Source organism: Hylobates moloch, unplaced genomic scaffold (genome assembly GCF_009828535.3).
Source record: "Hylobates moloch isolate HMO894 unplaced genomic scaffold, HMol_V3 SCAFFOLD_53, whole genome shotgun sequence".
NCBI classification, from domain to species: Eukaryota; Metazoa; Chordata; class Mammalia; order Primates; family Hylobatidae; genus Hylobates; species Hylobates moloch.
Window position 1 is genome coordinate 200,643 of NW_026652328.1, and position 27,403 is coordinate 228,045.

At 41.1% G+C, this 27,403-nt stretch overlaps 1 protein-coding gene and 1 pseudogene across 1 annotated transcript in view; one reads left to right on the top strand and one right to left on the bottom strand.

Annotated features, from left to right (window-relative positions):
• LOC116463688 (oncoprotein-induced transcript 3 protein) overlaps positions 1-23,619 on the bottom strand; it is a 38,465-nt gene extending 14,846 nt beyond the window's left edge. Inside the window, exons 1-6 of the mRNA XM_032146900.2 lie at positions 23,499-23,619; positions 18,303-18,677; positions 16,836-16,943; positions 11,798-11,920; positions 6,724-6,846; positions 5,121-5,281 (exon numbers count right to left, since the gene is read on the bottom strand). Of these exons, the coding sequence (XP_032002791.1) occupies positions 5,121-5,281; positions 6,724-6,846; positions 11,798-11,920; positions 16,836-16,943; positions 18,303-18,677; positions 23,499-23,559 (951 nt within the window). The 5' untranslated portion in view covers positions 23,560-23,619. The remainder of the gene's footprint in view (positions 1-5,120; positions 5,282-6,723; positions 6,847-11,797; positions 11,921-16,835; positions 16,944-18,302; positions 18,678-23,498) is intronic.
• LOC116463689 (nucleophosmin-like) lies at positions 31-1,156 on the top strand (annotated as a pseudogene).
• Positions 23,620-27,403: the final 3,784 nt, after the last annotated feature.

Consider the following 27,403-nt stretch of genomic DNA (forward strand, 5'->3'; position numbering starts at 1 on the left):
CTCTCCCACCTAAGGACGTGCCGCCACCCGATGGAAGATTCGATGGACATGGACATGAGCCCCCTGAGGCCCCAGAACTATCTTTTCATTTGTGAATTAAGGCTGACAAAGATTATCACTTTAAGGTGGATAATGATGAAAATGAGCACCAGTTATCTTTAAGAACAGTCAGTTTAGGGGCTGGTGCAAAGGATGAATTGCACATTGTTGAAGCAGAGGCAATGAATTACGAAGGCAGTCCAATTAAAGTAACACTGGCAACTTTGAAAATGTCTGTATAGCCAACGGTTTCCCTTGGGAGCTTTGAAATAACACCACCAGTGGTCTTACAGTTGAAGTGTGGTTCAGGGACAGTGCATATTAGTGGACAGCACTTAGTAGCTATGGAGGAAGATGCAGAGTCAGAAGGTGAAGAGGAGGAGGATGTGAAACTCTTAAGTATATCTGAAAAGCGGTCTGCCGCTGGGGGTGGTAGCAAGTTTCCACAGAAAAAAGTAAAACTTGCTGCTGAGGAAGATGATGATGATGATGATGATGAATATGATGGCGATGATGATGATGATAATGATGAAGATAATGAGGAAGCTGAAGAAAAAGCACCAGTGAAGAAATCTATACAAGATACTCCAGCCAAAATGTACAAAAGTCAAATGAGAATGGAAAAGACTCAAAACCATCATCAACACCCAGATCAAAAGGACAAGAATCCTTCAAAAAACAGGAAAAAACTCCTAAAACACCAAAAGGACCTAGCTCTGTAGAAGACATTAAAGCAAAAATGCAAGCAAGTATAGAAAAAGGTGATTCTCTTCCCAAAGTGGCAGCCAAGTTCATCAATTATGTGAAGAATTGCTTCCGGATGACTGACCAAGAGGCTATTCAAGATCTCTGGCAGTGGAGGAAGTCTCTTTAAGAAAATAGTTTAAACAATTTGTTAAAAATTTTCCGTCTTATTTCATTTCTGTAACAGTTGATATCTGGCTGTCCTTTTTATAATGCAGAGTGAGAACTTTCCCTACCATGTTTGATAAATGTTGTCCAGGTTCCATTGCCAAGAATGTGTTGTCCAAAATGCCTGTTTAGTTTTTAAAGATGGAACTCCACCCTTTGCTTGGGTTTAAGTATGTATGGAATGTTATGATAGGACACAGTAGTAGCGGTGGTTGGACATGGAAATGGTGGGGAGACAAAAATATACACATGAAATAAAACTCAGTATTTTAATAGAGTTAAAAAAAAAAACCTTAAATGTAAAACCCAAAACTATAAAAATCCTGGAAGACAATCTAGGCAGTACCATTCGAGACACAGGCACGAGCAAAGATTTCATGATGAAGATGCCAAAAGCAACTGCAATAAAAGCAAACATTGACAAAGGGGATCTAATTAAACTAAAGAGCTTCTGCACAGCAAAAGAAGCTATCATCAGAGTGAACAGACAACCTACAGAACGGGAGAAAAATTTTTTTCTCTGATGAAGGTCTAATATCCAGCATCTACAAGAAACTTAAACAAATTTATAAGAAAAAAACATTAAAAAGTGGGAAAAGGACATGAGCAGACACTTCTCAAAAGAAGACATACATGTGGCCGACAAGCATATGAAAAAAAAGCTCAACATCACTGATTATTACAGAAATGCAAATCAAAACCACAATGAGACATCATCTCACACCAGTCAGAATGGCTACTATTAAAAAGTCAAAAAATAACATGCTGGTGAGGTTGTGGAGAGAAAGGAATGTTTTTACACTGTTGGTGGGAGTGTAAATTAGTTCAACCATTGTGGAACACCGTGTGGTGATTCCTCAAAGACCTGAAGACAGAACTACCCTTTGACCTAGCAATGCCATTACTGGGTATATACCCAAAACATTATAAATTGTCCTATTATAAAGACACATGCAATGCACGTGTATGTTTACTGCAGCACTATTCACAATAGCAAAGACATGGAATCAACCTAAATGCCCATCAATGATAGGCTGGGTAAAGAAAATGTGGTACGTATACACCATGGAATACTTGCAGCCACAAAAAAAGAATGAGATCATGTCCTTTGCAGGGATGTGGATGGAGCTGGAGGCCATTATCCTTAGCCAACTAACACAGGAATGGAAAACCAAATACCACATGTTCTCACTTATAAGTGGGAGCTAAATGATGAGAACACATTGACACATAGTGTGGAACAGCACACACTGGGGCCTGTCAGAGAGTGGAAGGTAGGAGCGGGGAGAGAAGCAGGAAATATAACTAACGAGTAGTAGGCTTAATACCTGGGTGATGAAATAATCTGTATAACCAACCTCCATGACACACATTTACCTATGTAACAAACCCGCACATGCTGAACATGTACCCCTGAACTTAAAAATAAAAATAAAACTCAGCTTCAAAGACAGTATGGTATATGAGAGTAAGAAATGATCTGTGGTCAGGAAGGGACGAGTGTGATGAGACTAGAACTCATTAGGGGCTGATATCTCTCCTCACTCATCATTCCCATCTTCATTTACCCGTCCTTCAATGCCTCACTCAAACTCATCTCTTCTATGAAGCCGCCCAGGTTTACCATGTACAGTTGATGCCCATTATTTGTAGATTTAGTATGTGTGAATTCACCTAGCAGCTAATATTTATTTATAACCCCAAAATCAGTGCTCAGTATGCTTCTGAGGTTATTCACAGAACGTGCACAGTGGCACATTCCCAGCTGAGGTCCAACAGGCACCACTGCCTTCTTGTTTTAGCTCTCATATTGTAAACCAGGATGCTTTTTGTGATCTACAGAATGGCATGTTTTTTGCATATTTGTGCTTTTGTGGGTGATTTTGCTGTTTAAAGGGACCCCCAAATGCAGTGCAGATGGGCTGTCTAGTGATCCTAAGCACAAGGAGGCTATGAGATCCTTACAGGGAAAGTGGGAAAATATGTGTTTGATAAACTCCAGACATGAGTTGGAGTGCTGCTGGCCGTGAGTGCAATGTTAATGAATCTATAATGTATGTTAAATAAGTTATCTTTAAACAGAAGCACACACAGAACAAGATTGTTAACTGATCAGTTAATAAAAATGTTGTAACCAGAGGATTACAGGAACCTAACCCAGTGTTTCCCCTATGAGCAATGCTTAATTGCTAAAGAGATTAGCTTCAGTATTCCCTAATTTATTGCTTGTGGCAGCTTTGTAGAACATAACTACTGTGAAAAACAAGAATCAACTGTAGCTTAAACTCAGATGGCTCTCATTTAGAACTTCTCTCTACCTCCTAATTAGCCGATTATTATACATGGCTTTATATTCTAACTATTGGTATTATACTGCCTAGCTCTTTGTTGTGTACTTTTGAATAAATAAGAAAATAATACAAAAAAAAAAAAAAAAAAGGCTGGGCGCGGTGGCTTACACCTGTAATCCTAGCACTTTGGGAGTCTGAGGCTGGTGGATCACCTGAGGTCAGGAGTTCAAGACCAGCCTGACCAACATGGTGAAACCCTGTCTCTACTAAAGATACAAAAATTAGCTGGGCGTGGTGGCAGATGCCTGTAATCCCAGCTACTTGGGACGCTGAGGCAGGAGAATTGCTTGAACTCTGGAGGCAGAGGTTACAGTGAGTCAAGATTGTACCATTGCCAGCCTGGGCAACAAAAGCAAAACTCCATCTCAAAAACAAAAAACAAAAAACAAAAAGCAGTTTTACACACTACTTCTTGGGCAGCCCCACACATTCCTTTGGAGTGTTACTCATAATACCTGATCTATGTAGAATCAGCGAATTCAAAGCTCTGGTATTTTAGAAACGGACAGCTTCCACCTGTTATGTTTCTTTCAGGAGTTTTTGACCTGGTGATACTGCGGCAGCACGACCTTGTGTGAACTCTTGCACACTCAGAATTTTGGCTGTGGCGTTGACCGGATGGTTTTCAGCTCTTTATCACCAGATTCCTCTGCTCTGCCCTGCACGGGAGAATAGCGCCAACCTACCATGCGGCACGTCCATTTGATTATCCACAGATACGATCGACGTAACTTACCTCAAGTGGGACCGCCTGCTCCTTGAATATCCCCCACTTGTCTCACTGCAAGTCGAATCAGCTTTCTGATTTTCATTTAGTTAGAGTCATAAATAAATATTCATTTAACCAAAGGATCGCAAAGGCCTCCGTGCTGATCCACATGCAGGCCCCCTCTGCTCTATCCATCTTGCAAGCTGCTGTCAGATCATGGCATTCATCACCACAGTCCCTGCTTAAACCCATTTCTGTGGGATCAAATCCAGACGGCTCACCCTAGCACACAAGGCAGGCCTTTGGAAGCTCAGCCCGCACCACCTACTTTTCCGGTTTCATTTTCCAGTAGGAATTCCTGGCCAGTCCGGCTGCACTCTCCACACACCTCCGCACAGGCCCGCATATCCCCTCTCAGAGACTAGCTCACTTGTTTCCTATCTGAAAGGCCCTTTCTTTTCCTCTCTGCTGTGTACACCACACACACACTTCCACCTGGATCCAAGTCCCACTTGTCTTGACTGCTCCTGTCTCTGTCCCTTGACTGGACTCCTACAGGACCTGTCATCTGTCTCGCTGTTCATCCTTTCCTAACATTTTCTGTGTCGTCATCTCAGTTCTGCTGTGCAAGTTCCTAAAAGGCAGGATTTCATACATTTCTAACTCTCCAGCCCAGGGCTGTGTGCAGATTTTTGGAAGAAAGTATAAACCTTTTCACTCAACCTGGTTCAATACTTGAACTCATTCACTGCACCACAAATGAACCATCAACTGTATTAGTTGCTTTCTTCAAATAAAATAATTGGTCAGAGAGGATGTAGCCAGCCTCCCAGTACCACTGGTACTGATGCATTCAGGAAAATGTCTGCGCATACTGGAGAGATGGGGCTATTTGAAAACAGGAATAGCAGAATTCTTCGCAGTGCCAGGACCACAGCAGATGCTCAATAACACATTGGTTAAATGAATGATGTAAGATGTTTTGAGCTCAATTCTTTTGTGTGTAAATATCTCATCGATGACACAAGCCCCTTGGCATACCTCAGTCCACTACCTCCCAAATAACCGGCTTTTGGTCATTCCCCAAGTGCCCTCCAGGAGGAACCTACATCGACCACTGTACCACATGTCTTGAGAGAGAAAAGGATGTTGACATGGGTGCCGTTGGACACTCCTCGGCAGGAGGTGTTGGTCAGGAAGAGCTCCAGGCCACCAACCAGCTCCCTGGGGATGTTCACTTCAATGGCATTCGATTTGCACAACACAGGGACTGCAGAAAAAAGGGGCCGCTGTTAGAGCCAGGAAACCTGAATCAGGAGGAAGGCTTTTAGGAGAAATAATTTCACCCTCACACAACCTGAGTTTTTGTTCCATCCCCAGGGAAATCAGCGGGGCTGAAAACAAGTTGGTGAATAAAACAACTAATCCTAACTCCCAAGATTATGGTGAAATAATGTTCCTCAAATATATGGTTCCCTGAATTAGGAAATACCAGGTTCAACTTTCAATTCACCAAACATTGGTTTCGAAGTGTAGCCAGCATAAGTCTGTGAACTGAAACACCTAAGATATTAACTTTCAGCACAAACACAATTTATTAGCAATACAGAAAAAGTGCTGCTTTGATATAGGCCTAAGGTACATAATGATACTGCTGTGACTTTACCATTAATTACTGCCTCGTAAAACAGAGACAATAAAAACAGTGTTAGTGCACTTGGGAAAGGCTTCCAAATTGTCCTTGCATTGCTCAGGAAACCATAAACTCTGACTATAAATTTCACCACTTTACCTTAATATAAAAAAGATTGCTTCTCCTTAGCATCCCCAGGTTCTTCTCTAGACTCTGCAAGTATCCTGAAAAGAATACTTGAGTTCTGTCAGAGTCAAATACATGAAGACATATCATAACGATGGTATCGTGCAAAGAAATCAGAAATAGGTGCCCATTACATATTTGTTAGATGAATGAATGAATATTCTGGACATCAAGAACTAGATTTCCAGGCCAGGTGCAGTGGCTTATGCCTATAATCCCGACACTTTGGGAAGCCAAGGAGGGCGGCTCACTTGAGGTCAGGAGTTCGAGACCAGCCTGGCCAACATGGTGAAACCCCATCTCTACTAAAAATACGAAAATTAGCCAGGCATGGTGGCACACGCCTGTAATCCCAGCTACTCACGAGGCTGAGGCAAGAGAATCGCTTGAACCCAGGAGGTGGACGTTGCAGTGAGCTGAGATCACATCACTGCACTCCACCTGAGCATCAGAGTGAGACTGCCAAAAAAAAGAATTAGATTTCCAGAAAATAATTCTCAGAGGATTGTTAACCCTCGTATCTTAAGTGTAGGGAGAAGAACATGTTCCTCAGGCCTTTCAACTGAGTTCACTTAGTTTCAACCCTGTTAGAAAAGACAGGAGCTGTATCAATGTCTTGTGCTTCCATATTGAGTATTAGTCATACAACTAACCATAGAAAGTAGTCAAAAATCAAAGGTAAACAGCAAAGGAAAGTTAACTTTTTGGTAATCTTTTCTTAGAGATCTCTGTTAAATGATTCCAGAGTGATGATTCAGCAATACACACTGCTCGAACAGCCATTGTTCTAAAAGACAAGAACCCTGACACACTTGCGGGAGGAAGACAAAGAGCTTTGGGAGAGGAAGAAGTGTAATCAGAGTAGAGATAAGCCCCCCTACCCCATGTACTACCTTGGCAAGTGTGGTTATCCTCAGACAGCACCAGGCCCCGGGGACATTCGCACTGGTAGCCTTTCTCAGATCCAAGGCAAGAGTGGCTGCAGCCACCATTGTTATTGTGGCATCCTTCAATGTCTGCAGTAGAAACCAACAGAAAAGGGAATCATTTCGCAACCCTGTACCCCAAGAATTCTGGCACTTTGCATCAGGGATTATACTTAACTTATGGCAGCATCCCTGGTGCCTAACCTAGTGACTGAGACATTCGGGCAAGACCTCAAAGGATGTTTATGAACTATCATAGCTACAAAGAGCAATCTTCCAACATCCATAACTCTACCCAATTAAGCTGGTCAGGAATTTTGTAGCATGTCCTTCAGTTTGGGTTTGTCTGATGTTTTTCTCATGGTTAGCCTGGGGTTACGAGTTTTTAGGACTAGGACCCAAAAGTCATTTCTTATTTGCTATAACATTTAATCTACCCAATTTGACATTTTATAGAGCATTATTGATGTAAAAGAGACTGACACAATATAAATTCACCTGAACTGGCGGGATGGATCTGACTTATTGTGGACTGGCTGGGTCACCTGGCCCTCTCCTCAAATATCTAGGACAAGAGAACTGGGGGTAAAGGGCTTTGGGCTGACAGCACGCTATAAAAATGAGGCCTGGACAACATGCTGAGTCCATTCAACCAAACCCTTGGTGATGGTCCTTTCACGGGATGATTTTGTTTAATTTTCCTTTCTTAATGTTTTACATGTTCAAAAAGCAAACTCAAGCCAAATGGACAAAAAGGAAAAATATTCCATTGAAAACTAAAGAACCTACAAGGTGATTTAAAATTTAACAGAGAAAAAAAATTATCTTTGTGGGACTTGGACATTATCTTCTAGGTCAGAGGTTGTCAAATTCTAATCTGCACACATTATTACAAATAAAGTTTTACTGGCACATAGCCATGTGCATTCATTTACCTTCATGGCTGCTTTCTCACTACAAGAACAGAGTTGAGTGGTTCCTACAGATTCTGTATGGTCTACAAAGCCTAAAGTATTTACCATCTGACCTTTGGAGAAAAGTTTGCTGACCCCTATTCTAGGTTAAAGTAAAGAAAGGGAATGTTTTCAAAATATCTGAGATGCTCAGCGAAAGATAAAAGCTGATTTCCAGTTATAATCTCAGTTCAATAATAGTTTTTAAAAAGCAGTTATTTGGAACATCAATAAATTAACTTAGAATGAATTAGTTTTTGTGAAATGTATATAGAGAAAAATATGGCAATAAATTACTCTTTGCAACACTTAAAAGAGATTAATACCAGTTTATACATCTGTATTTTTTTTTGTTTTTTGTTTTTGTATTTTTAGTAGAGACAGGATTTCACTGTGTTAGCCAGGATGGTCTCGATCTCCTGACCTTGTGATCTGCCTGCCTCGGCCTCCCAAAGTGCTGGGATTACAGGCGTGAGCCACCGCACCCGGCCATTATATATCTGTATATTTTTAAAGGATAAAAGCACACCTAGAGGCTTTTGAAATGGCTGAAGATTATATATAATACTATAGAAGAAAGCACAAAAATATGCTATAAGATGTTAAAATGAACATTAATAGCACTTTTTTTCCTTAAAAATTACCTTCCTTAAGTCACTTTATTTCTCTGAGTCACAATTTCAATATCTGTAAAATGAAGAGGTTGCACTACATGTTCATTCAGGATATTTCCAGGTCTAAAAATACAAAATACGAAATAAACTGAAAATTTAAATTAGCTTAAAATATTTAAGTCTCTCAGGAAGATATACCAAAATGGTTTAGAATGGATATATCTGGCAAATGGATTGTGGGTCATTTAAATTATTTTCTCTTGCTCCTCTATATTTTCTTCTACACTTTTATGATAAAACAAAACAGGTCGGGTGCAGTAGCTCACACCTATAATCCCAGCCCTTTGGGAGGCCAAGGCAGGTGGATCGTGTGAGGTCAGGAGTTCAAACCAGCCTGGCCAACATGGTGAAAGAATACGAGGTCAGGAGATCGAGACCATCCTGGCTAACATGGTGAAACCCCATCTCTACTAAAAATACAAAAAAAAAATTAGCCAGGCATGGTGGCAGGCGCCTGTAATCCCAGCTACTCGGGAGGTTGAGGTAGGAGAATTGCTTGACCTGGGAGGCAGAGGTTGCTGTGAGCTGAGATTGTCCCACTGCACTCTAGCTTGGGCGACAAAGTGTGACTCTGTCTCAAAAAAAAAATTAATAATAATAAATAAAAAATAAGTAAAACAAAACAATAAAAATTACTTAAAAACTAACAAGAGCTGAATTAATGCAGGAACAGAAAAACACTGCATGTTCTCACTTGTAAGTGGGAGCTAAACAATGGGTACACACAGACATAAAGATGGGACAAATACAAACTATATAAAAATAGACACAGGGAGCCTGGCACAATGGCTCACACCTGTAACCCCAGCACTTTGGGAAACCGAGGCAGGTGGATTGCTTGAGCTCGGGAGTTCGAGACCAGCCTGGCCAACATGGCGAAACTCTGTTTCTACAAAAATACAAAAACTAGCTTGGCATGGTGGTGCACGCCTGTAGTCCCAGCTTCTCGAGAGGCTGAGGTGGGAGATCACCTCAGCCCAGGGAGGTGGAAGCTACAGTGAGCCAAGATGGCACCACTGTACTCTAGCCTGGGTGACAGAGTGAGACCTTGTCTCAAAAAAAAAAAAAAAGAAGACACTGGGAACTCCAAAAAGTGGGAGGAGGGAGCAGGGTGAAGGTTGAAAAACTACCTATTGGGTACTACATTCACCATATGGGTGACGGGCTCAATAGTAACCCAAACCCAGCATTAAGCAATATATCCATGTAACAAACCTGTGCATGTACCCCCTGAATCTAAAAAAAAAAAAAAAAAAAAAAAAAAGGGCCTTTTTTTTTAAAAAAAAAAAAGAAAATATAATTATCACATAGCTTAGCTAAAGAAATATATATGTTTGAACTATCAATAAAACTTAAGGGTTATAAACAGGAATATTAATTCTAAAGTATAACTCACACTTAATTTTCATCTTCTCCTAAAATATTTTTTCAGTTATGGTTATTAGGTTTTAAGATTATATAAGGGAGGATTAACTGCAATCTTTCCAATAAAGTACTCATAAATAATTACAAATGTTTTTATGGAACATTTTATTAACATTCAAATATGCAAAGATTATTACATAAAATAATTAAGATTTAAGGAGGACTCTGGATATTACCCCTATTCAATAAAGTTTAAAATACATTTAGACTTATTATAAGGAACAGTAATTTAATATTCTGGTTAACGGTCTCTCAGTTAATAATGCAAAGTCTGTTGCATGAAATAAAATATGGACACTAGCCATAATTTTTCCTTTTGGGGTAGTATTTTATTATTTTGAATATTGCTAGAATAAAGTGAACCTTTGTAAGCAGTACCACAACTCTATTATTCCACAAATTTAATTATCCTAAGGAACAAATATATGTCCTCTGTAAATAATAATAATTACACCATTTATCTCTCCATATAATCTGCAGGGTGTCATGAGAACTCTGACTTATTAAAGTTAAAGTGATGGAATTTTTTTTTTTTTTAGCTGGAGTCTCTGTTGCCCAGGCTGGAGTGCAGTGGTGCTATCTCGGCTCATTGCAACCTCCACCTCCCAGGTTCAAGTGATTCTTGTGCCTCAGCCTCCTGAATAGTTGGGATTACAGGCGCCTGCCACCACGCCCAGCTAATTTTTGTATTTTTAATAGAGACGGGGTTTTACCATGTTGGCCAGGCTGATCACGAACTCCTGACCTCAAGTGATCCACCTGCCTCAGTCTTCCAAAGTACTGGGATTACAGGTGTAAGCCACTGTGCCTGGCCGAAGTGATGGAATTTTAGTTGTGACAATTTGCAAGGGTAAATGTGCCTTAGAGAAGGAATATTATCTAAGTTTCATATAATAATGGTAGGCAACTTCCATTTCAATTATTTAATATATATTATGAATTCTTTTTTGTTATTAGTTATATAAATGTATAAAGTCCTATAAAATGTCGGCTATTAAAAATAGATCTAAAAGTAAAATAAAATAGATTATTTTATTTATCCCCCCCAAACTGTATTCCTCTCCCATAAACACAAAGCATATGGGGAGGAGAGGAAACGGTTTCATGTAAATCAGTTTCTCAAACTTCCAAGATGATAAAAATCACCCGTGGAACTTGTTAAAAACACAAACTCTCAGGCCCCATCTTAGCTCCCCTGAAGCCAAGGCTCCAGGAGAGGGTCTGGGAGGGGCTAAGTGTAAAAGCCCTAGGTGCTTCTCGGCAGCAGGGAAGTTTGGGAAACACAGCTGTCGGCCGGTGGTTATGCTACTGCCTCTATTACCTGGCCAGTCCAGGTGTGCTCCTTGAACCAGCAGCATAGGTGACTCCTAGAACTTATTTAAAAATGCAATATCTTGACCTGATCTCAGACCTACTAAATCAGAATCTGCATTTTGACAAGATCCTAAGTGATTCGTGGGCACATTAAAGTTTGAGAAATACCGAATATCCCCCCTTCTTTTTTTTTTTGAGATATTTTCTCTCTGTTGCCCAGGCTGGAGTGCAGTGGCGCAATCATAGCTTAATGCAGCCTCAAACTCTTGGGCTCAAGTAATCCTACTGCCTCAGCCTTCTGAGTGGCTGGGACTACAAGCATGCACCACCATACCCAGCTAATTTTTATTTTTTAATTTTTTGTAGAGATAGTGTCTTACTATGCTGCCCAGGCTGGTCTTAAACTCTTGGCCTCAAGTGATCCTCCCACTTCAGCCTCCCAAAGTGCTGTGATTTCAGGCATGAGCCACTGCACCTGGCCAGAACACCCTATTTTTATTTCTCATATAAAAATGTGGCTTTCTGCCTCTTGCAAAATTCCCTCCTGTTAAATCTTAGAGACAAAATCAAAACTGAATTCTGTCCACAGCATGAGTACTCTCAATGAGTACTCCCTTTTGTCATTTCTTTGCACAGCCAAACTGTTGCTCTGGGTCCCTTCTTGCCCATTCTCACCTTCACAAGTCTTGCCATCACTTCTTAGCACACGGCCAACCCCACACTCACAGCGGTATGAGTTTTTGAGGTTCACACAGATCTCGCTGCAGCCACCATTGTTTTGCTCACATTCATTTTCATCTGCAGAAGAGAAACCATACTGTTTCTATACTGCTGAGTGATTCAGCCTTTTCCCGACCCCCCGGGCAGAATTTCCACATCTTTTCAGATACTGTTGATGCACCTTCCACCACCCAGCTCCCCCTCTGATCCAGTATCATCACTCCCATCCACCTGAACTCCTCAACCACGTTATTGGTTCATCTGCCCTTTGCTGAGTGGAAGGTACCTAATTGCTTGCCAATTACCTTCTCTTCAGGGAAAAACAATGGGAAAATGAAGTTCCTTTTGTGTCCTGGGTATACCTACTTATTTGTAGTGGTGAATTTCAATTTCTGAGAAATTGCTAAATAAATACAAACTTATAAAGTAAATTGTTTTGAGTCATGAAAGGAGCTTACATTACAGAAGGAAATAGCTGATAAAATATCTTGTAAGGCAATTTTCTTTTGTGACATGAACTATTGCCCTTGAAATCCGTTTTTAAAATTAGTATATTCTCACACTGTACTTAAGCAATGATTGCTAACCTTTTTAAGAATCTGATGAAAGGTATGGACTCTTGCTGTAAAACAATGCACAGTTGGCAGCAAATGTCTATGCTTTTCTTTCTACAAATAAGGAAAGGGAAGCTTGGGAGCTAAATTTGTCATGGTCCTCAGGAATAACAGGCCTAGGTAGGACATAAACCAAGGACTGAGGTTAAACACCCGTGTGGTGACAGGAGGCATGACCTTGGCCCCAGGAGAGGAGGTAAGCTGTGACTGAAACCCTGCTTAAGTCTAGGACCCCAGAAAATGTATCCCCTCAATGATATGGGGAGAAGAACTTTGCCCAGTGGCCCAGGGAAGCAATAAGGAAACTCTGCCCAAGGCTCTAGGAGAAAGAAAAGCCTTCACAAACAATGGAAGCCCCAAGCCAGGGCTCTGCCATGGCTGAAGTATGGTTTTACACTTCCCACATGGTATGGGGAAACTCGAAGCTGAGAAATTGATGGAAAATTTGGCCTAGGTCTGATAAAGCATCTGTGATGCCGACAGGAGCATTTGAAAAAGTGTAAAACTTCCTCAAACCAGGTGCTGTGGTTTTGACCCCTCCAAATCTCATACTGAGATTTTTCTTTTTTTTGAGACGGAGTCTCTGTCACCCAGACTGGAGTGCAGTGGTGCGATCTCTGCTCACTGCAACCCCTGCCTCCCGGGTAACTCTAAGGGGGTCCACGTGAGAGGGTCTGATTGATTGAGCAAGCAGGGGGTACGTGACTGGGGGCTGCATGCACTGGTAATTAGAACAGAACAGAACAGGACAGGGATTTTACAGTGCTTTTCCATACAATGTCTGTAATCTATAGATAACATAACCAGTTAGGTCAGGGGTCAGTCTTTAACTACCAGGCCCAGGGTGTGGCGCCAGGCTGTCTGCTTGTGGATTTCATTTCTGCCTTTTAGTTTTTACTTCTTCTTTCTTTGGAGGCAGAAATTAGGCATAAGACAATATGAGGGGTGGTCTCCTCTCTTAGGACTGACTTTTTTTTTTTTTAAATATGAGAGAGAAATAAACTTCTACTTATTTAACCCATCATTATTTGGGGGTTTATTGTTATAGCCAGTAAAGATACTCTATGCCCCAGCAGTTCCATTCTTACGGGTACCTGCTAGAGAAAATCTCACACATAGGGTAAGGTATCATTTTTATGTTAATTCTAAGAACACACAAAACAATGCTATCTATTGTTATGGGTACATACATAAATAATAAAAGCATTAAAATGGGACGAGAAGAACATATGCTAACTTCAAAAAAATGATTACCCCTGGAGGGTGAGAGAAGAAAGCAGGATGGGGTGGGATGGCTTTATTGTATTTACGAAATTTTATTTAAATTAAAAGAAAAAGGGGGCTGGGCACGGTGGCTCACGCCTGTAATCCCAGCACTTTGGGAGGCCAAGGCGGGTGGATCACCTGAGGTCAGGAGCTCAAGACCAGCCTGGCCAACGTGGTGAAACCCTGTCTCTACTAAAAATACAAAAAAATTAGCCAGGCATGGTGGTGGGTGCTTGTAATCCTAGCTACTCTAGAGGCTGAGGCAGGAGAATCACTTGAACCTGGGAGGTGGAGGTTGCAGTGAGTCGAGATTGTGCCACTGCACTCCAGCCTGGGCAACAAGAGTGAAACTCCATCTCAAAAAAAAAAAAAGAAAAGAAAAAAAAGAGAAGCAAAACTTAACTCTAGTTAAATCTAGGTACATGAGTGTCTGTTATATTATTTTCTTGTATGCTGCCTGAACAAATTATATAATTTAAAAGAAATAATTAAAATTATTACATTTAAACAAAAACTAAAGGACAATCGACACATGCTCACAAAAACAAAACACTGTCTACAATTTCAGAGGATTCACCATCTCCCTGAAGTCCCACAGACCCCACATAGGAACTTGGGGCTTTGATAGAAAAAGATTGTCTAAGATAAATTAAGGAAGAGATGTGAATGATATGCTACCTTTGATGTTTAAAAATGGCCAATAAGTAAACATATTGATATGATTTGGCTGTGTCTGCACCCAAATCTCACCTTGAATTGTAATAATCCCCACCTGTCAAGGGTGGGGCCAGGTGGAGATAATTGAATCATGGGTGCAGTTTCCCCCACACTGTTCTCTTGGTAGTGAGTAAGTCTCACGAGATCCGATGGTTTTATAAATGGGAGTTCCCCTACACATGCTCTCTTGCCTGCTGCCATGTAAGATGTGACTTTGCTTCTCATTCATCTTCTGCCATGATTGTGAGGCCTCCCTAGCAATGTGGAACGGTGAGTCAATTACACTTCCTTCCTTTATAAATTTCCTTTATAAATCCAGGCTTGGGTATGCCTTTATTAGCAGCATGAGAACAGGCTAATACACATATATACATATTTGCCTTTTTAAATCTGACTGTAGAAACCCTGGAACCACATATAAGAAAATAATACAACCGTTTCCTTGGGATGGATTTGGGGAAGAGGGAAATGGGGCAAGAGGGTGACTGAGAGCTGGACAGTTTGCTGTATACTTTCCACGTTGTTTAATTTGGGAACCATTTAAATGTATTACCTCTTCAAAAGTTATATTAAAACAAAAGCAAAGAAATGCATGAACAACTCCTGGCTTAAAATAAAGCCAAATATTTTTGAACAGAAATACATGAGGGTAGGCAGAGACTTCAGGAACCACTATTGCTCCTACCCCAAGCCATTTAGCATTAAATCACATACTCAAAATCAACCACACGAGACCCCTAACAACTCCTATGGCAGGGCCGAAACATGCTCCACAGGATGGTCAGTGGGGTTCATTTAGGAGGCTTTATTTATTGATGTATTTATGATTTTTTTTTTTTTTTTTTAGAGACAGGGTCTTTCTCTTTCGCCCAGGCTGGAGTGCAGTGACGCAATCAGAGCTGATGGCAGCCTTAAATTCCTGGGCTCAGGCAATCCACCTGCCTCAGCTGAGACTACAGCTACTTTGGAAGGCTGCCACCACGCCTGGCTAATTTATTTTTATTTTATAGAGACGAGGTCTCACTATGTTGCCCAAGCTAGTCTTAAACTCCTGGCCTCAAGCAATCCTCTTGCTTCGTCCTCCCAAAGCGCTGGGATTACAGGCATGAGCCATTGCCCCTGGCTCATTTAGGAGATTGAAGAGCAAAAGCTTTTCTAAAACAAGAAGCTGCTTGGGCCCAGGATGTCGAAGCTGCAATGAGCTGAGATCACACCACTCTACTCCAGCCTGGGCGACAGAGCAAGATCCTGTCTCAAAAACAAACAAACAAACAAAAACCAATAAGCCTTTTATGCTCCTTTCACCTTAATCTCCTACCTCAATCCTGATCTGTTACTGTTCTTCTTGGGGGACCAGGGTAGGGCAATCTTCCCCTTTCTCTCTAGACTTGTTTTAAAGCTATTTGGGTCTGAATCCAAAAAGCTTCATAACATTAAAGAGAAAGAGAGATAATATTCAATCTTGGGGTTTTCATCTCTATTCTCTTCTAGTTATAGACAACACAATATAAAATTCAAGAACTCTAGATTTCCTACAGACAATCTGACTCATCTTTCTTGCTACTCAGAACAACCAAAATTATATCAGTGAAGCTAGAGGAGTAAGTCTTTAGATAATTCTAGAACAGTGCTGTTCAACATAAATATAAAGCAAATTACATATTTAAAATTTTTTAGTAGTCACATTAAAATTTTTTTAAAAGAAACTGGTGAAATTAATTTTAATAATATATTTTACATAACCCAATTATATGCAAAATATTTTCACTTTGATATATAACCAATATTAAAGATATTATTATTATTTTTAGAAACAGAGTCTTGTTCTGTCACCCAGGCTAGAGAGCAGTGGTATAACCATGGCTCACTGTAACCTTGAACTCCCAAGTTCAAGTGATCCTCCCACCTCAGCCTCCTGAGGAGCTGGGACTACGGGTACATGCCATCATACCCAGATAATTTTCATATTTTTTGTAAAGATGAGGTTTTTTTTTGTGCCCAGGGTGGTCTCGAACTCCTGGGCTCAAGCCATCTGCCAGCCTCAGCCTCCCAAAGTGCTGGGATTACAGGTGCGAGCCACCGTGCGTGGCCAAACATCAGTTTTAAAATTAAAATAAAGTAAAATTAAAATTCAGTTTTTCAGTCACACTAGCCACATTTCAAGTGCACCATGGCCACCTTGGCTACTCTAGTGGAGGGCACAATTCTCTGCTGTCCCTACTCATGATACAGATTTGGCGTGGGGCTTTTGGTCCAGGCATAAACTAAAAAGCAAATACCATTCCAAGTGTTTGGAGACACAAACTGGGAAAATGATGGTGCTCTGAGGCAGGAAGAGTTTTTTATTTGTCCTTTCGATCCTAATAGCCTGATTCTACCTTTGATGAGTTTCTTACCAAAGCATGTCTGCCTGTCAGGGCCTAGCACAGTTCCTGGAGCGCATGTGCACTCGCTGGTATCTGAGCAGCTGCCATGGCAGTCCTCGTCGCAGATGTCATAAAAATCTATGGAAGAATAAAGATTATCTTCATGAGAGGAGGAGACCAGAAGACACTCTTTCATTCTTTTTAGAGATGGTGTGGGGGGTTGGGGGGGTGGTATCCCTATGTTGCCCAGGCTGGCCTCGAACCCGTGGGCTCAAGCAATCCTCCCACCTTGGCCTCCCAAGTAGCTGGCACTACAGGTGTAAGCCACTGCATCCAGCTGACCCTATTCTTGAGAGAGCCTCATGAGTGCAGCCTGGGGGATGAGTTTCCAGCCACCATCACGGGAATCCTCATTGTTCAGGGTTTATATAAACCAATGGAAAATAACAAACTAGGGCATCTTCTGTCATCTAGATCAATGATTCCCAACTTCAGATCCACAGGCCCTTGAGTGGCCATAGAGTTTCTGCAAATCTAAAACCTCACCATATAAGAGCTATAGACTAAGAAAGTGTTATGTCCTACTCTTCTAGTGCTCTATTTTTAAAATGAATACAGATATTGACAGGATTAATAACACAGAAATTAAAAGTATTACTGACATAAAGTAGCTTCTTCCCATTGTATATCACTTAAAAAAATCAGTGGACACTAAACACAATCCAACCACATGGATGTCTGATTATCTATCTATCTATCTATCTATCTATCTATCTATCTATCTATCTATCTATCATCTATCTATCATCTATCATCTATCTATCTTAAAAAGCGGTTCTCCATACTCAAAAGTTGGAAATCCACTATTTAGATAATCTAAATCAATGTTTCATTTTCTTTTTTTCTTTTTTTTTTTGTTTTTTGAGTCCGAGTCTCACTCTGTCACCCAGGCTGGAGTGCAATGGCATGATTTTCGGCTCACTGCAACCTCTACCTCCCGGGTTCAAGCAATTCTCCTGCCTCAGCCTCCCAAGCAGCTGGGGTTACAAGTGCCTGCCACCACACCCGGCTAATTTTTGTACTTCTAGTAGAGACAGGGTTTCACCATATTGGCCAGGCTGGTCTCTTAGCCAGGCTGGTCTTAAACTCCTGACCTTGTGATCCACCTGCCTCAGCCTCCCAAAGTGCTGGGATTACAGGCATTTGCCACTGCGCCTGGCCCAATGTTTCATTTTCTAATGTTTTGTTTGAATGGAATTCAGACAAAATTAAAAAGAACTGATCAAAGTCATAGCTCCTTTCCCCTTCTATTTCTTCAGGAATTTTTCAGAAGTTCTAAGAAGAGATCTCAGAAATCAGATGTATCTTTAGCCCCACATCAATGTTGTTCAGATTGAGATATAGTTGCCACTGTAACTGCATATCCTATAATTGGCACTTTTGGACTCCACTTGTGGCCTTGTTGGTGGAGAAAAAGAGCACAGGGAAGGTACTCACGACCACAGTAGACGTGGAAGCAGACGCTGGGCTTGGTCAGACGATACACATAGTAGCCTCCAGGGCAAGCCTTGACCTCCACCGTGGTGTTCCAGAGACAGCAGTTCCCATTGAAGCTGGCACAAGCCTGGCGTTGCACAATGCCGTCACCTTCTAGGGGGTGGCTGCCATTGAGCCAGACAGGTGCGTGGGTTCCACAGTGGTTTTCTGGTATGCAGAAGGTAGGCATGGCATCTCCCGCCATGCCCGTGAAGTGGTACCACTCCCCATTCACATGGTTGTCACATAGAGGAGGACCTTGAGACTCATCCAACTGGTGGTCAGTGTTCCTCCAGGGCTCATTCAGGCTAATGTAAGCAGAACAAGGATCTAGGGCTGGAAATGAAAAAGATACCTCAGAGTACCTGGAGTGTTTCAGATCACACCACCAACAGCCCAAGTCCACCTTCTTGGTCTTCATTTGGACATTTTTGAATTCCAGAGAGAAATTAGTTAAGGTCCTAAAAAAACAGCTGTTTAAGCTTCCTCAGGTTGATTTAAACATGTTGCATAAATGCCCTTTTCAAAATTATTTCATATCTAAAGTTAAGTGTTAGCATTGAACTGAATTTTTATCCAGAGTAATTATTTGATAGAAGGATAGTTGTTCAGACCAAGGGAGGTTAGGATTAAAGACTCACTGAACTCTGCACAAGTCAGACCATACTCTGAGTATTTTGTTCATACCTGGAGACTGTATTATTATTATTTTTGAAACAGGGTTTGGCTCTGTCGCCCAGGCTGGAGTGCAGTGGTACAATCATGGCTCACTGTAACCTCCGCCTCCTGGGCTCAAGTGATCCTTCCCACTCAGCCTCTGAAGTAGCTGGGACCACAGGCGTATGCCACCACACCTGGCTAATTTTTGTATTTTTTTTTTTGGTAGAGATAGGGTTTTGGCATCTTGCCCAGGCTGGTCTTGAACTCCGGGGCTCAAGTGATCCTCCTGCCTCAGCCTCCCAAAGTGCTGGGATTACAGGCATGAACCTGGCACTCAGCTGGAGACTGTATTTGATGAAAGTAATTGACAAACTTGTTAAGAGAAAGTTGACCAGACTTAGAAGGGGTCCTAAAAAATATTTACAGGAGAAGTTGAGAACTATCGTTTTGAAAAAAGAAGACTGAAGAAAACGCATATTAGTTTTAAAAAACGTGGAATAGGCTTGTGGAAGAGGAATTAGCTATTCTGTTACAAGAACAAAAACGAATTATGGAAAAGCACATTTCAGTTCAGCTATCCAGTCATGGAGAGGCTGTGTCACAGTGCAGTTAGCTTCCAATCCTTGGAAATTTTCAAAAAAATATTTGGCTGGCCATTTGTAAAGAAGATTTTAGGTGGAATTTTGCATTATTAGAAAGTTTGACTTGATCAGGAATGTGTAAAAGCTCATTCCACTGAAAAGAAAAAGGCCTCGAGCACATGTCACCTACTTTGAAATACACAGTATACTAGCATGTAGTTACCAGAAATATTCTCAAAGTGAATTTTGGTATATATTCTACCAGCTTATTGAAAATACCAACAACTTTGTGTATTCACAGTTAACCATGGCATTATTATCCTAGCTGTCATATAGTCAAGTTTCTCAGGCATACATATTTAGTGCATAAATTACAAGGACAAATATCTCAACCAAAACATTTTATTGTATGTCATGAAAACATTGAAAAACAACATTTTGGCCAGGTGCAGTGGCTCACGCCTGTAATCCCAGCACTTTGGGAGGCTGAGGCGGGTGGATCATCTGAGGTCAGGAGTTCAAGACCAGCCTGGTCAACATGGTGAAACCCCACCTCTACTAAAACTACAGAAATTAGCTGGGCGTGGTGGCACGTGCCTGTAATCCCAGCTTCTTGGGAGGCTGAGGCAGGAGAATTGCTTGAACCCAGAAGGTGGAGGCTGCAGTGAGCTGAGACCACGCCATTGCATTCCAGCCTGGGCAAGGAGAGTGAAACTTCGTCTCATAAATAAACAAACAAACAAATAAATAAATAGAAAAACAACATTTTAATGACTAAAGAACCAATATCTCCAATATTCTCATTGCTCCCCTTAACTCTAGGGAAACTAATTAATGAATCAACATAGGTAAATTGTCCTTATGAAGAATCTATGAAACCAAGAAATTCTAGAAAGGAATATTGGCCAGAGAGTACTATATTATCCTTCTTAATGCACATGAGGTTGACTTACGTAACTGATATCGTAGGCAGGGAATTCACATTAGGGCCAATACATTTTGTGGGCAGGGAATTCAGTATTAGCAAATACTGCACAAAAATTAAATATGAATGGGCCATGATCACCAAATCTAACTTGTCTAGAAAATACTTTAGATTTTTCCAATATACATATCCACAATTCAAAGTTAAGTTTACTCTCTAAACTTCAGTCACATGTAAAGAAAAGTATAGCCCACTCCTAATGGCCTCCAAGAAAATATGACAATTTAAGACAAGAAATAAGTGGGATATTGCATTTTCTGGAAATAACACGCAGGGTTGCAAAGGGCAGAAACAACCCTCTTTCTTTAAAATGCCCCTTATGTATCTCGGCTGAACCCTAGACCATAATCCTTTGAGGGGAAGAAATATCCTCAGATTCTTTCTCCCGTCAAAAGGGACAAATTTCTTCCTCCTTTGCTCTCCCAGCTGTGGCTTTTTCTCACAAATACGGTTTCCAGAGCAGTTTCACAGGTGATTATAGAGTCATAGAAATATTTGATTCCTCTCCTTGGCTCTAATTTTATAAGAAATGGTTAGATACTTAACTTTTAATCGCTTCTACAGAAACTCCTAAACCTCTCTCAGTAACTATTTCCTTATTTATAAAGTTTTTCCTTCAAGTTAAATGTCATTTCTTGGGCTGTTTGCTGAAAGTTCACTTCCTCCCCTGCTGTAGGGGAGATAGGGTATGAGGAGGAAAAATTTATCTACCATCTTTTATAACTAACTAAATAATACATATATATTTTTAAAAGTTAACCATCCAATACTTTCTGACATTTAATGTACCCATCCCACTCTACCCCCTTTTAAGGCAGCAATCCAATCTAATAATCTGGCCACTGGTCTTATATTCTGTTTTTAATCTCAACGTGAAGCCCAGAATCTGGTATTGCGCACATTCATCCTAAAATGCTGATCTATACATCTCAATGTGAAGGCTTCAAAAAGAACAGCTTCCTGGCCTGCCAGAAGCTCCTCAATGGTTTGCTAAGATGCCCACTTGCCAGCTGCCCCTCTGGCAGTCTTCCACCAGGACCACGCAGGGCCAAGGGCAGGGAACCATGTCTGCGTCCCCACCCTTTCGCCCCAGAGTTGAGTCCTCCAACCCTCCAGTTCCTATCTGGCAGACAGCCACCCCTGAATCACAGCCCCCTTTCGACCCTGTGCCTGAGCTTGGTCGGGAAGCGCCCCCCCTTTCCTGCTCCCTCCTCTTCCATCCTCCTTCCTCATCACCCCACTTTGCTTCCCTCTTTTCCATCCCTTCTTTTCCTTCTTCTCTCACTTCCCCTGTCCTCTCAGGACAAATACCAGCTCCAGTCCCCAAAGTTCCCCCTTTATCATGCTTCTGGCATTGAGCCAAATATCATCCTTGAGGAGCTGGGGGTTAGAGGAAAAGATCTGGGAAGGGCGAGGGTATATGGAAAGAATGGGGAATACAGGAGGTACTAGAGGGAGAATAGGTAAGGAGAAGGGTGGGAAGAAAGGGGAGTGGAGATTTTCGGGAGGACAACTTTCTGAGTGACCCTTGGGTTAGTTATTGGCAGCAGATAGGGGGTGATTAATGACAGGTAGCTCAAGTATATTTTTTGGAATAGTTTTGGATTTACAGCATAATTGAGATGATAGGACAAAGAGATCCCACATGCCACACACCCAGTTTCCCTTGTTATGACACGTTACCTTTAGCCATACATTTACCACACATTGGCATGGTACCTTTGTCGCATTAATGACCCACTATTGATACCTTATTATTAACTCAAGTCCACACTTATTCAGACTTCCTTAGTTTCCACCCATATCTTTCTGTTCCAGGATCCCACATTACATTTAGGTGTCAGGTCTCCTTAGGGTCTCAAACCACCATTTTTTATTTTTATTTATATTTATATATATTTTTGAGATGGAGTCTCCCTCTGTTGCCCAGGCTTGAGTGCAGTGGTTCGATCTCGGCTCACTGCAACCTCCACATCCCGAGTTCAAGTGATTCTCCCGCCTCAGCCTCCCAAGTAGCTGGAATTACAGGCATGCAACACCATGCCCATCTAATTTTTTGTGTGTATGTATTTTTAGTAGAGACGGGGTTTCACCATGTTGGCCAGGCTGGTCTTGAACTCCTGACCTCAGGTGATCCACCCACCTTGGCCTCCCAAATGCTGGCATTACAGGTGTGAGCCACCGTGCCCGGCCACAAGCCTATTTTTAATGTGTATCCTTTCAGGTACTAGAGCAACCGTGAAGAAATAAACCAGGGTCAATTAAATACTAAGCTACTCAAAAGTGTCAAGAAGGATGGTTCTCTCCATCTCACCCCCACCCTCTGTTCCAGTTAGAACTCATATTCTACTAGAAAAAGAGGCAAGAGAGAAATCTGTTAGTAACTGGAATTGAAAGTTTTCTTTGCCTGATTGGCCGGTTTTGCACCACGCCTGAGGAGGGAGACAATTTAAGATTCACTCGATCTGTGCAAAAAGTCTTATTTTCTGATGTAAAGACTAATGAGTTTGGTTTATCCAGATCTGTGCCCGTCATGGCAACAGAGCTTTCAGTCCCTTGCCTTCATTAAAGAAGAACTCTACGCTCAACTTTAATTTTTTTTTTTTGGCTCTTCAAGTTGGAACTATAAAAGTGCCTAGAACACAAAGAAGATAGAATTATTTTTACATATACTCCAGGAACTCTTTAGCTAGTGAAAGCTGTGGGATATGGCAGATCCATGGAAATTTTGGATGTCCAGGCAAGAGGCTAAATGGAACATGTAACAGAAATTCTCTGGAAATCTATTTTCAAGGATTATCAGGGACTTTTCTTACAAGATTCTAGAGCTAGCATTTAAGGTACTGGAATCTAGTTCTTAATCATCTGTACATTGTAGCAAATTGCCACAACAAAAAGTGCATTGTGCCAAGTTCTTGACATGAGACTCACCCACAGGTGACACGGAGGTGCCTGTGATGAAGAGGCAGGTGAGAAGCAGGAACGGAGGCATCCTTCTGGACCAACTGCCAGAAACACTGGAAAATCCTCTTAATACTGGTCTTCCTTTGTCCCCTTCTCTTTCAAGCACTTTTTTTTTTTAAGGCCTCTAGGCTCTCACGAGAAAGACTTTATCAGCACTGGTAGGGGCTTTATCAGAGGAAGAGGATGAGGATGAGTGGGATAAGGTGTCCACAGCTCTGGCCTTGGCCCCAGAGAGAAGCACTGCTTTACACTGTCAACAGGGTTCCTTTACTGATAGTTTTCTTTAGGAAAAAAAAAAACCACAACTCACAATCCCTCATCCTCCTATTGTTTTCTCTCAAGAATTCCCTGCAATGAAACCCCAGTATCTTATCCAGAAGGGAATTCTAAATGAGGGACATCCCTTCACATCAAATTCTTGCTTTGTGACTTCTAGGAATTGATTTCACAATGTTGCAGCCATAGCACTGCACACTAAACGAGAATGGATATAGCCAAATCACTGCAACTGTCTCGGTCAGATGGTCGAGGAGCTTATAATAGCACACAAAACAAAGTAGTAAGGACAGGTATGGGACAAGGACAGTATTCTCTTGAAATAAGCTCCTGGGTTTGTTTTATTACGGTCTTTGGCCTCAAAACTTCTGAAAGAAACAAGGTTTAAATTGTGTTTTTACCAATTCAAGCAGCAATACCTCATATTTTTATTCTGTCTTTACTCCCAAAATTAAAAAATGGTTTAATGTTATTTATTTCACTAATTCTCACATTAAGATGGGGTAGGAGCTTAAAATTAGAAACTACTCATTAAATTAACACTCTGGAAAATTAAATGTCAAAATTTCCTGAAGTTTCACTTTTAGACAAAGGAGAGAAAATGTGCTTCTTAGCACAATTTTTTTTTTTCAGACGGTGTCTTACTCTGTCACTCAGGCTGGAGTGCAGTGGTGTGATCTGGCCTCATTGCAAGCTCTGCCTCCCAGGTTCACACCATTCTCCTGCCTCAGCCTCCCAGGTAGCTGGGACTACAGGCGCCCACCACCACACCCAGCTAATTTTTTTGTATTTTTAGTAGAGATGGGGTTTCACCGTGTTAGCCAGGATGATCTCGATCTCCTGACCTCGTGATCCACCCGCCTTGGCAGGATTACAGGTGTGAGCCACCGAGCTAGGGCAATCACTGGTTTTTGACAGTGACAAAAGTACACATGGTCTCCAGAAGCTCAGGGTTTATGGTCAAGCAAGGGGTTTCCATTGATCTAAAATTGTAGTTAGCTACTTTATTACTAACATCAGTGGGACACAGGCAATTTGACCATTAACTTATTAAGTTGTGGTTTGATGGCAGCAATGGATGACTCTGCTGTCTCATTGCAGGATAGTGTTGCTAAGTATCAGTGCTTTAAACAGAAAAAACAATCCCCCACAACTTCCTGTGCCTAGGAAGCCATGTGAGGGCTTCATTTGTGTTGCAGAGAAACAGAGGACGTGTGCATGAGATAAACCCAGACTTGTTGCCAGGATTGATTGCTGGAGTCAAGGACTTTCACCAGATAGCCTTTGGTTCTGTAAACAAGAATTCCCAGGATGGTAAGATTTTTTTTCCCCCTTATTTCTATTTTTTCCTTTTTAGTTGACCTTCCCTTTCATTTTTTACTTTTTATGATGAAAAATTTCAAATATATATACAAAAGTATAAAGAACAATAATGAACACCCAGCTATAATAATTACTAACATTTTATCAATCTCATTTCATTTACATACCAGTATGCATTTCTAACACATGGTCTTTTTTTTTTTACATAATGATGATGCTTTCATTACAATTATGAAAATTAGTAGTAATTCCTTAACTCATATCCAATCCATATTTAAATTGCTCCAGTGGTTCCAAATATTCCTTTTATTGCTGGATTGAGTCAGGATTCAAACAAGATTTATATATTGCATTTTGATTGTCACTTAAATTTATTTTTATCAGCTGGGCGCAGTGGCTCACACCTGTAATCCCAGCACTTTGGGAGGCCAAGGCGGGTGGATCACCTGAGGTCAGGAGTTCGAGACCAGCCCAGCCAACATGGTGAAACCCCATCTCTACTAAAAATGCAAAACTAGCCAAGTGTAATGGTGCATGTCTGTAATCCCAGCTTCTTGGGAGGCTGAGACAGGAAAATCACTTGAACCTGGGAGGCGGAGGTTGCAGTGAGCCGAGATTGTGCCACTGGACTCCAGCCTGGGCAACAGAGGGAGACTCCGTTTCAAAAAAAAAAAAATATATATATATATATATACACACACATATATATATATATATATTTTTATCCATAATGGTCTTCCCCCCTCCTTCCATTTGTTGAAGAAATCCCATCATTTGTCCTACAGAATGTTGAATGTTTTGGGTTTGGTGAATTGCTTCTTTGTGGTGTCTTGTAGTCTCTCCTCCCCCATATTTAATGTTAATGCTTGTTCATATGTTATAATTTTTCTAAATTATGTGCTATTAGAATTTATTTATTTATTTATTTTATTATTATACTTTAGGTTTTAGGGTACATGTGCACAATACCCAAAGGACTATAAATCATGCTGCTATAAAGACACATGCACACGTATGTTTATTGCGGCACTATCACAATAGCAAAGACTTGGAACCAACCCAAATGTCCAATAACGATAGACTGGATTAAGAAAATGTGGCACATATACACCATGGAATACTATGCAGCTATTAGAATTTAAAAACAAAAATACTCTGTTGACATTGAGAGAATTTAATGTACAGAAGGCAATGCTAGAAATAGACCAGTTAGGAAGAGGATAAATCAGTCTAGGATACATCTGAGCTAGAGTAACAATTTGAGAGCTACCAACATATAAATGGTAATTGAAATAGGGGAGGGGGGTGAGATCACACCCATGGAAAATGGGGTCCAAGATGGAACCTTGGGGAAGCCTAATATTAAAGATGTGGGCAGAGGAATAGGACGCTGTAAAGGAGACCAAGAAGTAGTCACAGATTTACGAAAGGAAACCCAAGGGTGGAGTCACAGGAGCTGAAGTTCAAGGAGGAGGGGTTGCTCAGTGTATGATGCATTTATAAAATATTAACATTTATCAAATAAGTATTTTTTTTTTTGAGACAGGGTCTCACTCTATCACCCAGGGTGGAGTGCAGTGGTGCGATCTCAGCTCATTGCAGTCTCTGCCTGTGGGGTTCAAATGATTCTCCTGCCTCAGCCACCCGAGTAGCTGGGATTACAGGTGTGCACCACCACGCCCGGCTAATTTTTCTATTTTTAGTAGAGATGGGGTTTTGCCATGTTGCCCAGGCTGGTCTCAAACTCCTGAACTCAAGCTATCCACCCACCTTGGCATCCCAAAGTGCTGGGATTACAGGCAAAGTAGGTAATCTTATATTCAGTAGGATTCATTAAAAATAACTTACACATTTATCCTAAGGAAATATCACAAGTGCACCATGGGAAATAAGGAGTTTGGACTCATTTGGGAGAGCAACAAACAAAGGTTGGCAGTGATAAAACTGAATTAAAACTCTGAAGAGTTTCGGTGAAACTGAGCTGTAAAATCTAAGAAGTCCCATTTTTCTGTGAAATCTTTCCAGATAGATTTAAAAAGTCAACCTATTTGTATTTGTTTTTGAAAGCATCTGCCATGTGCTTACCACTGCACCCTGACAAGCAGGATACCACATTAGTGTTAATATCACTTCTGGTTACATCTTTTCTACTCACCAGTCACCATGCTCAGCAGTCCTCCAGCCACTTAGTCTGGTACTTGACCACAGGATGCACTGAGGAGTTGTGACGTAGACGCCATCTCTGTGCCTCAGTTCCTTTCTCTTTAAAGTGA